Source organism: Paralichthys olivaceus, chromosome 12, assembly GCF_024713975.1.
Source record: "Paralichthys olivaceus isolate ysfri-2021 chromosome 12, ASM2471397v2, whole genome shotgun sequence".
NCBI classification, from domain to species: Eukaryota; Metazoa; Chordata; class Actinopteri; order Pleuronectiformes; family Paralichthyidae; genus Paralichthys; species Paralichthys olivaceus.
The window spans coordinates 7,819,131-7,833,085 of record NC_091104.1 but is presented as its reverse complement, the minus strand read 5'-3'; the positions used below and the strand labels follow the sequence as shown (position 1 = coordinate 7,833,085).

The following is a 13,955-nucleotide window of genomic DNA, read 5'->3' as shown; positions in this document are numbered from 1 at the left end:
GTAGCAAGAAACAATTTCCTGCAGGATGTGACTGAATAACACACATTGAAGACAAACACGTAATGTCCACTGACGTTTTGTTCATGCACCTGCATCTCTGAATAATGGAGAGTGATATTGGTGGAGTGTGGAGGCCCTCTGTCACAGACCGTGCGCAGGAGCCTGTACTCTCTCCGCCGCTGTGTGAGATGAGGAAGCGTGTAAGTCGACCTGCTGCTGTCGAAGCTCTTGAGTCCATCGTTACACAATTTGTCAGACAAGTGATGCGTTTCCTTCACAGACGGTCTGAACTGTTCAATTCGACATGGACGGGTTTGGGCTGTTGCGCGGTGCAGGCCTGTGACAGCCATGGTTCCAATCATGCGTGATGGAGGCCTGTTAGCACCGGCGTGGCGTGCACGGACAGACGCAGGAAACATAAATACATTGGGTTAAAAAAAAAGGAAAAAAAAGATTTCTGGTGGTTATTTGTTAAAGTTTGCTTCCAGCACATGAAACAATCCAATACTCCAGAGCTACATGACGAGATAATGACAAACATATGAGGATTATTTACTTTCCCCTCAACAGCCCCATTTGATTAAAAAAATATTACTATTATTGCAATTATTAATATTTATCACAAGTATTTAACGAGACAAAAAGCATTGTTTACTTTTGACGCATCAGATAATCACTGATCAGATTCAAAGTATAATTACTTAATAAACAATTTCTGCCTGTATGGGAATTGAATTATTTCAATAACATGCAATCTTTTTTTATTTCTTTTTTTAAAAATGAATTTAATGCCGATAATTTCCAGTTGTGTGGTGTCATTTATCAAATAAACACATGGGATAAAACTGTTATTTTGATGGTGGCCCCCACATGTGGCTGCAGAGTCCGGTTGGACATCTACCACACCACAGAACAAGGATGAGTGTGTGTTCAGTGCGCAGGGATGAGACCTCTGCGCCCTCGCTGCTGACCCTCTGTTGTTTCAGCCACCAGAGGCTCCTCAGTAGAAACAAGTTGAGCACGTTCCCACCACGGTAAACATCATCCCTGACGCATTAGCGACCGGGGACTTGGGCAGGGCGGGCAGGTGGGGGCACAAGCAGCGATACGGTGGTGTATCTTAAAAACGAGTCCACTAATATCCCCAGTCCTGAGGAGAATAACGCGTCATGTAAGCAAACATAACTGTAGAAAAGCGTCCACTCACGCCACAGTTGTATTTTACGCACAGTGTGATCCGTGCAGCTGCAGAGATTTAAGGCCTGAAAATGTGGGAAATGATTAAAACACAGTAACAGTGAGTTTCCTCTGCAGTAGCCCACATAGCCGAGCTGAGCGCGCTGAAACAAATAGTGAGAAACACCGTGCTGTGTACACTTTGGCCCCTCACGGCAGCCTCGGTGTTTAATGTCAGCGGTGGTTTCCAACAATATTCCAAAGTGCACGGCTGTATGGCTGCGCTGTTTGATGTTTACATGCACGTTGATCCCTCCAGGTCGTTGGGAGATGCAGGTCAGTCATGCACCGTGGCCTGTTTTTAAAAAAAACACAGAAAATATGACACGAGAAAACCCAAAGCATGTGTCAAACCAGGGGAGAGACTGAAGGCGCAAAGTTATGGTGTGTGTTTGTTTCTCGTGTCGGGAAGCAACAAATCTTTCTTATTGCCTGCAAATGGGGGGTTTCTGCGCAGCCGGTCCATGTGTGCAGGGGCAGTAAAGTAAGAAATAACCCCTTTTTTTAAATAGTCCTCTGCAAGCTATGAGCCTCGTGTGTAATAATGTAAAGGTTAGAAGCTAAAGGGCAATTAATTTATCATACAATAGCTCCAGAAACGTTCATATCATAAACGCTTGCTGTGCGTAATTTGGCATAAAAGGGGACACGTTTGGCCTGATGTCCGTGGTAATGTCTTCATGCAAATCAAATTATTTTGCTGTCTGAAAAGGAAAAAGATAAAACAGTTGGATTAAAACACCTAAGAGGGTAATGTTCGTTTCACCCAGGTCAAAATAAATCAAATATTTAAATTGAGACGCGAGTTAAATCTGAGGGTTTAACTCTGTCATGTATTTTTAAACAAGGCAGAATCTTTTCAAAAGTCCAACATGTTCGTGTTGTTTTCGCCTCACTTTCAGCAAAACATCATCGATGCTGGATGGATTTATTTTTTGGCGTGTTTTGCTGGTGTGTGGCAGTGATAGTTGATGCGTAAAGAAAAGTTAAAAAAAAAATACACGAGCGACAAACACTAAAAAAAAAGAGCGTAATGATCCAGTGCACGGAGGCACAATTTATCAACATCAACCAGCCAGTTACAGTATTTAACACCAATCAGTCACTCTCCCTCCATTTCCTAATTGATGCCATTTAAAAAAAGTTGGGATGAAGGGTAGTGGTGCGTAAAGCCACTCTAAGTTAGCTTTTCCACCTTTTTGTTTTCACAGCAGAGGTTGGCACTTCTATTGTTTTGAAAGGATTCATCTTTGTTGCTTAAACACGAATGTTAATATAATTAATGACGGCTAAACGTGTGGTTCAAATGTGCATAACTGTGCGCTTTTATGGAAATATGACTATTTTCCAGTTGGTGTTTCTCTGCGTTGAGTTTTTTTGCGCATTTCTTTATTTAGACTCACATCCAAGTTTTAAAGATCCAGATCTAATCCAAAATCTTGATATTGCTTTATACTCACCGCGTGTCTGAATAACAAACGCATTCATGGTGGTATGTCCCAAGCTTTGCTCTCTGATGGGACAGAGCAGGGCGAGGAGGAGGACTTGGGGAGGTGAGGGAGGGCGACGGGGTGTCTCCGTGAACTTGTCATGTCAAACTTCTGGACCAATGGCGACTCGGCTACGCGCAATCCCGAGCCTCTATCGGCGAGCGGAGCCAATCAGCGGGGAGAGAAGAGTTTAAGTCCAGCCTCCTGATTTCAACAGATTGAAATGTAAGCCTGTCTCCAGCGCCGTCAGGAAACAGACCGAGAATTTTGTCCCTCTTGTTCCTTATCTCACAAGAACATTTTCTTGGACGCGGCTCTGGACGGTGGACACGCTGGACGCGGAGCAGGATCCACGCAGGAGGCACAAACCGGACACCGTGTTCTTCATTTGCGGTTTTAACACTATGGGTGAGTTCAGTCTTGGATCGTGTTTTTTTTTTTTCCTGGTAAAGGATGCAGCGAATTGTCCAACGTCCTGCAGCAAGGTGGGGGAATATGGCGAGGTGCTGTCTGTCTGAGGTGTTTTGACGGATCAGTTTAGGTGTTGATCCACAGGGGCGGAATTAGCGGACGGAAACATTACATGTGCCAGTTACGCACGGGTTTTACCATGGACGACAGGACATCCGTGTGAGGTTCAGCGTGTGTATCCGTCAGCTTTTAGTTGACAAACCAACATTAGGCTGCACACAACTCACTCAGTGATAAAGGTTTGTTTAGGTGCAAAGAGATTTTTGGTGAATTCACTTAGAATCCAAAATACGCACCTTGGATCTGGATCCAATTTATAGATCTCGAATTTATTTTGGTCAGACAGTGGTTTTATAAAAAAACATCGCATAAGAGTTTAACACCTAATTTATTTGACTCTATATAATTATATTAATTGGAAAAAGACCCTATGAATGAGGGTTTTCACCGGGTTATTAAATCTGTGTTGGGCCTTGGTTCAGTTACACAATCTCTCATTCTTCTGCTCTTGTGTGTGTTTGATTTTGACACCAGAGCCAGCCTTCGGCGAGGTGAACCAACTCGGCGGTGTTTTCGTGAACGGCAGGCCGCTCCCCAACGCCATCCGGCTCCGGATCGTGGAGCTGGCCCAGCTCGGGATTCGACCCTGTGACATTAGCCGGCAGCTGCGCGTCTCCCACGGCTGTGTCAGCAAGATCCTGGCCCGCTACAACGAGACCGGCTCCATCCTCCCGGGGGCCATCGGGGGCAGCAAGCCACGGGTCACCACACCCACCGTGGTCAAGCACATACGGACATACAAGCAGAGGGACCCGGGGATTTTTGCCTGGGAGATCCGGGACAGGCTACTCGCCGACGGGGTTTGCGATAAGTTCAACCTCCCCTCCGTCAGCTCCATCAGTCGGATCCTGCGCAACAAGATCGGGAATCTGTCCCAGCAGAGTCAGTACGAATCCGGCAAGCAGGCGCCTCATCCACCGCCACAACCAACGTTACCCTACAACCACTTATACTCATACCCGACTTCCAAAGTGCCCACTCCCCCTGGCATGCCCACCCTCCCCGGACACATGGCCATGCACAGGATATGGCCCTCCTCGCACTCTGTGACAGATATTCTGGGGATACGGTCTATTACAGAGCAACAAAGTAAGCATGGCTGCATGGAGGGCGGTTACTTTTGATTGTTGCACTGCATTTATCCAACTTGTGAAGGGGTTTTACGCACAAGATTGTCCATGAGTGTGTGTGCGTCTGAAGGACAGGGGGCATTCATTTCTACTCTAATTGTTTAATAGCATCACAAACCTGAGCTCTCGGGCCTCTATGGAGACCTGACCTGCAGCTACACGTTGGTTTCTCGTGCCATTTAGCGCGTTACTATTGCGCTTTCCTTTTCTGCTTTGCGCCACGTCGTTTCTGTACAAACCAGCCCTCCAACCCAAACTAAAACCACCTGAAAAGACGCGTAGGTTGTCCTTACAAGTGACGTGCTATTTGTACGCCATCCCATATCACACAGGCCTGCTGATAGTGATTTGAAGGGGAGGCAGGTCAGTCCAGGAACAGATGGTCCAGGCAGCTTGCAGTAATGATTAAGAGGCGGATGTGGAATATTGGAGGGAGACGGAGTTGGATGAAGTGTGCTGAATGTTTGCCATGAGTTGGGTCTGTGCGCACGCATTAAGATACATTTGCTGCTGCAGCCTGCGTGTTTGTGTTGTCGTGTATGTGTCACATGCAGGTATAGAGGCCCTGATAACTTTGACTTGCGCTCCACACAGACCACGACTGTTTTGGAAACAGTGAAACTGGATCCGGCATAAATCAGTGTTAATGGCCGGCTCGGTGTTGTGAAAGGGATTTTTTCTCTGGGAGCTCGTTTTGCAGAGGCAGGAGGGGAAGTGCTGTCAGTCCCCGCTGTCAGGGTCCAGCATGGCGGCCGTGCACAAACAAGCCCCGGCTCCTCTGCGCTCCAAGCCCGCTGCGAATAACTCGCTACACGAGACAAACGTGAGGGGAATATGGTGGAGAAATGACGGGGGGAGGACTGTGTTTTTAGAAAGTGTAGCTTTATAAACATTTCATGCATTTCTAAATTATTAGCAGATGTTTGTGGCAGGTTTTTGAATGCAGGGTTAAAGGCTTTTTGAGTCGACTTAAAACGCACCAAAGTGCAGATTCTTGTTAAAATATAATTTATATTTTTGTTAAATTGCAGGAAAATCTTATAATATTTTCAGGCGTAACGTTATGAATTATTATTTATTTTTACGCATCTTAATTGACGTGCTTGGGCCACACACACTATCTAGTTCACATATAGTCAAATGTTTTTGATTGATTCAACACAATGCATCAAACATACACTTAGAATAAGTGCAGTATTACATACAAATATTTCAACATTTTAAATAAATGCTCTTTAACGACTTATGTCCTTGTGAGGCTTTGTTTCTCAGTGCAAACGCTGGGGATCATGTGAGGTATAAAATCTATTACGCACAAAAAAGGCGGTGAATGTAAATGTGATTCGTCTGAAACGTTTTGTTGTCCCACATCCACCAGAGACGTTTTACTTTTATCAATCTACAACTGGGCCTTAATCTGATGCACAGGACGAACCAAAACAAATATTTGCAATCCAGTTCAAACACATTTTCTTAAAGGTAAAGGGAAACATATGGCCTCTCGTTACACCTTCTGTACAATAGTTCTCAGACCTAATCCAAGAAAAACTTTAACAATTTAATTATTTGTTTTAGAAATTAGTGAAAATCCCTTAAATTCACATGGAAAAGATATTATCCAACTTTTAGGCGATTAGACAAAAACAATCTAAAAACCAGATTATTTAAATTTTGTATTTTTACATTTTTGTTCAACTAATCAGGAACAGGACAAGGTTATAAAAATAAAAGCCTGACGTATTTGAAATCTCACTGACACATGAGCTATTAATTGGTGAACTGACAACTGAATGAGCCTCAGTGCTAAATGTCTCCGGGTTTATTGTGTCTCATGCAGCCTGGTTAATCTGGGCCTGATGTTTGTGTGCGAAGCAGAGACTTGTTTTTTTTTTTCCCCCTTCTACTCTTCATCTTTAAAGAAAACCCTCCTCTCTGACTCCTCTTCTCTTCTGTCCCTCCAGTTAGTGACAGTCCATCCTTTCCCTGCGCCAAACTAGAAGAATGGGGCGCAATTAACAGGACTAATTTCCCAGCAGCCACCTCTCCACTAGTCAATGGCGTGGATAAACCGCATTTAGACGCGAAATACGCGCAGGTAAACACAAAGAAATGAAGTCCTCTCCTCTTTTGTACAGCCTCGAATACAGGGAAAGTAAACCCCTCCTGGAGGTGAGGTCATTCATCTAATCACAGTCTTTTTAAATAATAGTATTCTGATTATTATGTGGCCTGGAAGTTTTCCCCTCTCACAGCATTAACCCGCTGCTTCTGGCTGCATCTTATTTTTTTTATTTTTTATTCTGGCTTCATAAGGGGCAGCCACTTCCTGCTGGTCCTGCTGCATGGTCAGTGCTTTTTATGAATCCTCACAGTGTAAATTATAAAATAAGAATTAGTGGGTGAAAGAGGTTTGGACAGCCTATACACTTTTTCTATTGATTTTTTTTCTGCAGCTCGTTGGGCTCTTGAAATAAACTGTGACTGTGACTACACTCAAACTGAAAACTCACACAGTCTGCTTTCATTTTCCTGTTGGATTATTCTAGGAAGACATTTTAAATATTTAGGGTTCAAAGTTTGAGCCAAGATATTGAACTTTTTGATTTAAAAACGTTATAAAATAAAAGATGCAGTGGCCTTTATAGTAATATTTTGTTTGAAACAAATGTGGTGCAAGCCTTTAACCTGGGGACGTAATAAAAAATAATTGCTCAGAATCAAGAAATTGTCAAATCTAAAAATAATAAAAGAATCAATGACAAATTCTCACATTTAGGTTAATTTAAAAAACGCCTTTCACAGTATTTAAAGTTGAGGACTCCTCGTATTTTATACAAATAATATTTTTTATAATAATTAATAACTTTTGAGTGTGTGTGTTTCAATCAAAAACTCAACGTCTCCTCAGAGGCGTTTAGTTTTTACTGCGCAGATTTTTGTTCTCTTACTTTTAGCGGACGTGTCATTCTCGTTAGATAAAAAAACTAAAGATTGATATTTGGCCTCTTCAACCAACAGCTTCACAGAAAAACAAGTGAACCATTAAAGTCTGTAAAGGACGATGAACGGTGAAGCAGAAGACTGAGGATAAACTTATCCTGTTAAATAGATCTGATCCGTTTGTGAGAAACCACATGCGTTAAAACATCAGACTGAAAGTTTCCAAACTTTCATTTACTTCTAAATTTAAAAATCTGATTTAAAAAAATGTCATAGTTTAAAAACACTTCTCGTCAGGTTCGGTTTTGAATCCTCTAAAGTTGACTCAACGTTGAGCTGATTGAAAACATTCAAAGCTTCAGTGAAGAGGCCTCAGACTCTTCTTCAGTTTAAGACTGCGGGTACGACAGGAGGCCTATGGGCTCCGCAGAGGGGGTGGGGGCACCCATGGGACCCTCGGGTTATTTTATTTTTTATTCTTGAAGATGAAGATGAAGAGTGTTATAAAAATCACATTTAAGTTTAGATCATGTTCATGCGGCAGCTCGGAGGGGAATCTGTTCAAGTTCGTCAGGAAAACTTACTTTAAAAATAATTAGATAATCAATATTTCATGTCGTTTGAGATTTACTGTCGCCATTATTAAGATATTTGGGCGTTTACATTATTTATTTGGAATATCTGAAGTTGAGATATTATTTGGATGAAGGTGCTTTTTATTATTATTATTATTCAAGTGTGATTTAACAGCAATTAAAAAAGACGTCAAACTATCACCGTTAACATCTTATGAACAAATAATCCTAAATAAAATATAAATTATAAAATGTTTGAGGCTATTTTAATATACAATATATACTTTTGGTCAGGTGATATATTTTTAGATGAATTTTCTACCACATCTTTAAAGATATTCCGTCAGACAGATGTTGGACAGAATAATAGGGACACCTGAACAAACTGTGATAAACACACATCTGTAAACATACACGCTGTTGACTTTGTGTCAGACAGGTGTTGATTCATCTCTGTGGTCACTTGTGAGGCCGTGATCGTTTCCATAGTGTGTATGTGCAGAGTCGTGTGTATGTGTGTGTGTGTGGACAGTTGATTTGCATATTTATGCTGCTTGTGTGTGTGTGTGTGTGTGTGTGTGTGTGTGTGTGTGTGTGTGTGTGAGTGTGTGTGTGCACTGTGGCTGAATGCGTTGCATGTTGTAATGATCCTAAATGATTCAAATGAAAAATTTGAAACCCAGCTAAAGGCCTGTAGAGCATTTGACCAAATACGCTGTAGAAGTGAAGACACACAAACACCCACAAACACCCACCCAGACACCCACAGTCACCCGACACACACCCACAGACATGTGCGTACACACAGAGAACCAGTCTCCTCTCCACAGTCGTGTATCACAATCACCACAAATGTCAGTTTAGAGTATAATTTTTCACATCTACTTTTTTCTGTGCGTCCTCCATGAGAATAAGTCAGAGGAACAGAAAAGATCAGAATAGTCAAAAAATAATTCTCAGTAGTCGCAGACCACCCAGGAACAGAAATTCGGCCTCCCTGTTGAAATGCTTTGGAGAATTCCCCAAGTTAAGTCCTGTCGCTGTGCCAGAGGAGCAAAGCCCATTCATGCTTCAAACTCCACGCTCGCCTCATTCTCTATCATATTTCCCCTCTTCCTGCCCTTTCACTCTCAATCTCTCATGACATCTGTTTTGTGGCGCACCCCCACCCTCCCAACCGCCCTGTCTCCCATCGTCTGGCGTGGTATATCAACGTCCAGCTTTAGGTAGAAAACAATGTCCCACTTCCAGTCAGGGGAAATCGTGCATGTATGGTTTTTATACATGCTTAATGTGTTCCAGGGGCACGAGGGCGCATAATTGATCATCCATACTTTCATCAAAATTGGGAAAGTGGGTTTTTTATGTGGTGGCTGTGAAGTTAGAATTGAAGTCTGTGCTGTTTATAATTCAGCCGTCACTTTTCCTTTCACTTTCTTCGCAGCTTGCCTCAGCTTTTTTCCATTACATCTCAGCTGCTAGTGTTTGTGTGTCTACCTGCGCCCGAGTCACTGAATAACTCAAACCTGAAGTCTCAGTCGTCTCTAAACTGGCTGTTGAGTGGCAAATTATTTCCTGTTTTGAAATACGGAGAAAAACCAAGCGATGAAAATGACTAACTGCGATTTCTACCTCAAACCAGGAGGCCAGAGAACAAATGAAGTGACCTTTCACACCTTTAATACAGATCCACACCTTCTTATCGTCTCCTTTTTCATCCTCTTTTCTACCCAGACGCCGAGTGGATTGCCCACAGTGAACAGCTATGTCACAGCGCCCAGCATCCCTCCCTACCACCCTCCCACCCAAGTGTCACCCTACATGGGGTACAGCGCCACCACGTCGGCCTATGTGACCGGAGCCACATGGCAGCCGGCCAGTGGCAGTGCTCTATCTCCCCACAGCTGTGACATCGCCACACCTCTGGCCTTCAAGAGCATGACAGCCAGCCGTGACGCCATCCACCCGGTCACCGCCTCGGTGCTGTGAAGTCGGCTGACTGATGGGGGAGAGTGGGAGAAAGGGGTGAGGGGGTGGTGTGTGAGATATGGATGAGGACAGTGAAGACATCGACTCTGTCTCGTGTGGCTACATTTCAATCTCACTGCCTCCTTTGTACGAGGGCCCCGGCCCCAGGACCCATATTCGTGCCGCCCTCCTCCTGATCCTCGTCGCTGCTTCACACAGTCAGACCAAAGACAGGAGGAATAAACATTCTGTCCATTTTAACGTGTGTGAAAGAACTTGCAGGGCAGGTGTACTGAAGGACTGATGTATGACTGTTTCTCCTACATCCATCAACACAACTCCTCTCAGATTCTTTACTGCGTTCTTCTGCTGCAAATGTCTTTGGGCCAAATGGGGTAATGTATAACTTCAAGAGAAAGCAATCAAAGAAGAGGGGGAAAACTTTGCGTTAGCGTTTTTCAGGGTGCTTATTATCTGCTCTTGTTTTGTGTTTGTATGCTTTTCGTTGTTGTTCATGTTTTTGATAAAAATAACTGTCCTATGGTGCATTGTTTTCCCACTTCTCTAAAAAAAAAAAAAAAACGTGGCCTAAGTTCCAGAGCTCCAGAGAGAAGTTTATTTATTAGTTAAAGGTACGTTGAATGAAGTGCAATTCGCCTTTCAGACAGAATGGGAATCTCCACGCATGTTTAGACAAATTGGCCCTGGTCTGATGTTGGAGTTGAGAGAGTTAACGATTGAAAAATGTTGCACAATGAAATTGAATGTATCTTATTAAATTGTTTGGCTGTTATTGGTGACGTTGGTGTTTCGGGGGGAAATCCTGAGCATGTTTCATTCCGAGTGCATTATTCATCTTTCCCCTTCCTCTTTCTGGCAGCGCAGTGAGGCTAAATCAAGGATATGGCAGCCGACTGGCCTGTTTTGCACGAGCAGGAAACTACTTTTCATGAAAAAAAAGAGCATGCTCATACTAGGCCTGTATTTTCTATTACCAGGTTTCATGGCTCACTAGAAAATATCATCAGAAGCACACACACACACACAGTCACACACACACAGTCACACAAACAGTCACCATGTAATGCAATTCTGCCAAAATCTTTTGGACACTGAAATAACACGGATCAGGTACATGTCCTCTCAAGCCCTTCCTGTAGGCCCACTCATAGAAAATAATATTCTATTAGGTAAGTAAGGAAAGAATGAATAGTTTAAAGTAATCTAATTTCATTCCAATTAGATATTTGCCGTTTACTGGAGGACAAAACTAAAGCTTCAGCAGAAGAGTTTGAATGGAGAACTAAATGTATTCAATTAGTCCGTGGGGTCTGGTAAACAAGTGCAGCAAAAATAGGTGCTTAAATAAAATGCAAATATAAAATAAATATTTATTCAATGGCATTTTCCAAATTTCTTCTGAAGAGGGTGAAGTGATAAAAATAAATATAAAATATTTTCGTATCAACAAAAGAGAGATTTCCTAATCTCACTGTTAATTCTTTTAAATGTGTAGAAATGTGAATGTGCCTTCAGTAAATATCTCATAAGTGGTAACATTTTGAAAACCACGTTGCATGATTGCAAATGTCCTCCGTCATGCACTATAATTTCCAATAATTTCAACCATTCTTGTTTAATGGGAGAACATTTTTGTGATTTGATTTAGGTGTGTGTGAGGCGCTGTGAATTACAACATCACCGTTCGGTGTGCGGAGGACTCCCAGACTCCGGGGCTGAGGTGGAGCCCGTGTGCACTCAGAGACCTGACACTCATTGTCTCATGTACTCTCCAAGGTCATCAGACACGTGACCCAAACGCAAACCTCCAGCAGCCACAAAAAAGGGCCAAACAGGGCTCGTCAGGATTCAACTCAACGTGTTCATTAAAAAAGAAGGAAAAAGAAAAGCGCACAAATGACATGTTTGTGAAATGATGCAAAAAATACTTTCAGAGAGTTTGAGGGGGGAAAGTGTAGCGTAATAAATTATGAGCGAGTGTGGTACGGCTGCGGTGCTCAGAGATTTAAACACACTGCGGTGCAGCAGGGATGTAAAGCTTTAGATTGATAACTTGATAAATGTCGCTCACGTGCTCTTTAACACAGATTTACCTGCTGCTGAGAGCTGAGGTGGCTGCTTTAGTTAAGGCCCCATGTTTCCATTCCTCCTGTTGTTACAACATAAACAGTCCCTCCGTGTGAAAGTGTCAACAGTCGAGGGCTGATTTGACTTGCAAAGCACTGTTCCCCGCATCCAGTGGTCACGGACCGTTGCTCAGGGATCGTATTGTTTCTTTGACCGTATGTTAACCACATCAAAGGGACGTGATGATTGTACATTTGCTGTACCAGCCAGCCCTCACTGCCTCCCATCAACCATCCTCAATCCATCACATACTGCAAATGATAGTTAACTCTCCGAGTGGCATGAAAAAGTCGTAACATGCTCCGTTTTTTTTTTCGTTACCTCAGCCTACAAACAACAACTTTTCCTTTCAACTACGCTACATGAACTGAGCACAGCCTTGTTAGCCTCCTCTGACTCACAACAAAATTAAAATGTGGTCGTCTTAATTGACACCAGTATTTAAAAAATAGGAACAGTGTGTTTTTCGAGACAGGAGGAACAGTTTCAAAAAAGTCTTAATAACCCTTGTTGTTGTAGTCTAATGTTGGTCAGCTTTGTGGGAGCGAGGTCTAAAAAGGCTTTGTTTTAAAAATAGGGGCAGACACGTGTTAATAATTAATTATGTTGAGTCTGACTTCAGTGTCATATGGTTATCTTTACTTTCCCACATGCAATCAGAAACAAGACAGCCATTTGCAAAGTAACACAGTGCAGAGTAGGTAACGCCGGGTGAGCACAGCACTTCGTGTGTGTTTCTGCTCAGCGCACGTTTTTAAAAGAAGCTGACAACAGCCAGAATGTTTTCTTAATGTCTTAAAACAGCACTGTTGCGCAGACAGGTGAGTAAAACCTCTCGGAGCGAGAGCGAAAAAAAATCAGCTGTGGTTGGAAAATCAGAACATGTCTGGTTCTGTGTCTTTGGTGTGTACACATGTGGCTCAATCACACCAACATGAATTACTGGAAACCTGGATATTTTAATACAAATATTAATCATGACCCATGTGTGCATTGGGAAAGACAGGTAAAGCCTTGTAGTCCTGTCAAGAGTGGAGCCACTGGATTGAAATGTCAAGGGGGAAGATGATGAGGAACATACATGGTAAAGGTGTAGAGAAAATGAGAAGATTTATGATCAGAGCGCCGAGCGCAGGGAATCCAGGTGAGGGGCGACTCTGCTGTTTCGCTACCAGCAACACGTGAGACACGTTACAAGCTGTCAGATCTGAGACAAACATACACCTTCAGCTCTCCATTACAGAAAGGACAGGTTCGACGCTTACAATTCCATCAGTCTGCGGTTGTCTATCACCACAGACTCCAAGGGCCAAAAAAAAAAAAAACAGGAGCCGTTCCATTCTGGCAGAGAGAAACTCCCACATTAATGACTACTGTCAAATGCCAACGTGGCTCAGGATACGCTGTTACCAGATGAGGCTAAGATGAGTCTCTTCGAGAGAAGCCACCCGCCCTGAGGCTGTGCAACAGGTGTGTGTTTGCATGTGTGTGTGTGTGCATATTTGTGTAAGAGATAGCCTGGCAAGAGGAGAGAATGTGTGTGGTAACCTTCACTCCGCCCCCACCCCCTAACCCCAAGTCCTGCAACCACATTTGAATTTCTTAAGCTTGTTGTTTTAGCTTGCACTTAAGCTACGCTCCGGCACCGACTCCGCACCCCAGCCAGAGAAAAGACTGACACTTGGTTGGCCGAGACGACTCCTAAAGGCTGACAGGCTCAACAAAGTGCTCTGAAGGAGGGGAAGAGGAGGAGGAGGTGGAGGAGCAGGAGGAGGAGGAGGAAGGGGGTAAACTGAAGGAAGAAGATAAACTTGTATGGATCAGCTGAAAAGCTTCCACACAAGACAAACATGCAACAACACAAAGTGACGGTTACAGGACACAGAAATACTCAACCCACACCCAACTCACAGCAGGAACCAAAGTGAGGAGTTTCA

At 43.3% G+C, this 13,955-nt stretch overlaps 1 protein-coding gene and 1 long non-coding RNA gene across 2 annotated transcripts in view; one reads left to right on the top strand and one right to left on the bottom strand.

Annotated features, from left to right (window-relative positions):
* The window catches only part of LOC138412347 (uncharacterized), a 40,013-nt gene extending 37,270 nt beyond the window's left edge, over positions 1-2,743 (bottom strand). Inside the window, exon 1 of the long non-coding RNA XR_011244780.1 lies at positions 90-2,743. This is a non-coding gene — a long non-coding RNA (uncharacterized lncRNA). The remainder of the gene's footprint in view (positions 1-89) is intronic.
* Positions 2,744-2,973: 230 nt separating this feature from the next.
* On the top strand, positions 2,974-10,663 carry pax9 (paired box 9). The gene is made up of 4 exons (XM_020097870.2): positions 2,974-3,134; positions 3,732-4,346; positions 6,349-6,482; positions 9,637-10,663. Exons 1-4 carry the CDS (start codon positions 3,131-3,133, stop codon positions 9,889-9,891), a joined length of 1,008 nt encoding a protein of 335 aa, XP_019953429.2. The 5' UTR covers positions 2,974-3,130; the 3' UTR covers positions 9,892-10,663.
* The last annotated feature ends 3,292 nt before the right edge of the window (positions 10,664-13,955 follow it).

Excerpts from the sequence above, each read along its gene's own strand:
- pax9 (XM_020097870.2), top strand. Across the intron at positions 4,347-6,348 it reads GTCTATTACAGAGCAACAAA|TTAGTGACAGTCCATCCTTT; the intron begins GTAAGCATGGCT and ends CTGTCCCTCCAG. Across the intron at positions 6,483-9,636 it reads TAGACGCGAAATACGCGCAG|ACGCCGAGTGGATTGCCCAC; the intron begins GTAAACACAAAG and ends TTTTCTACCCAG.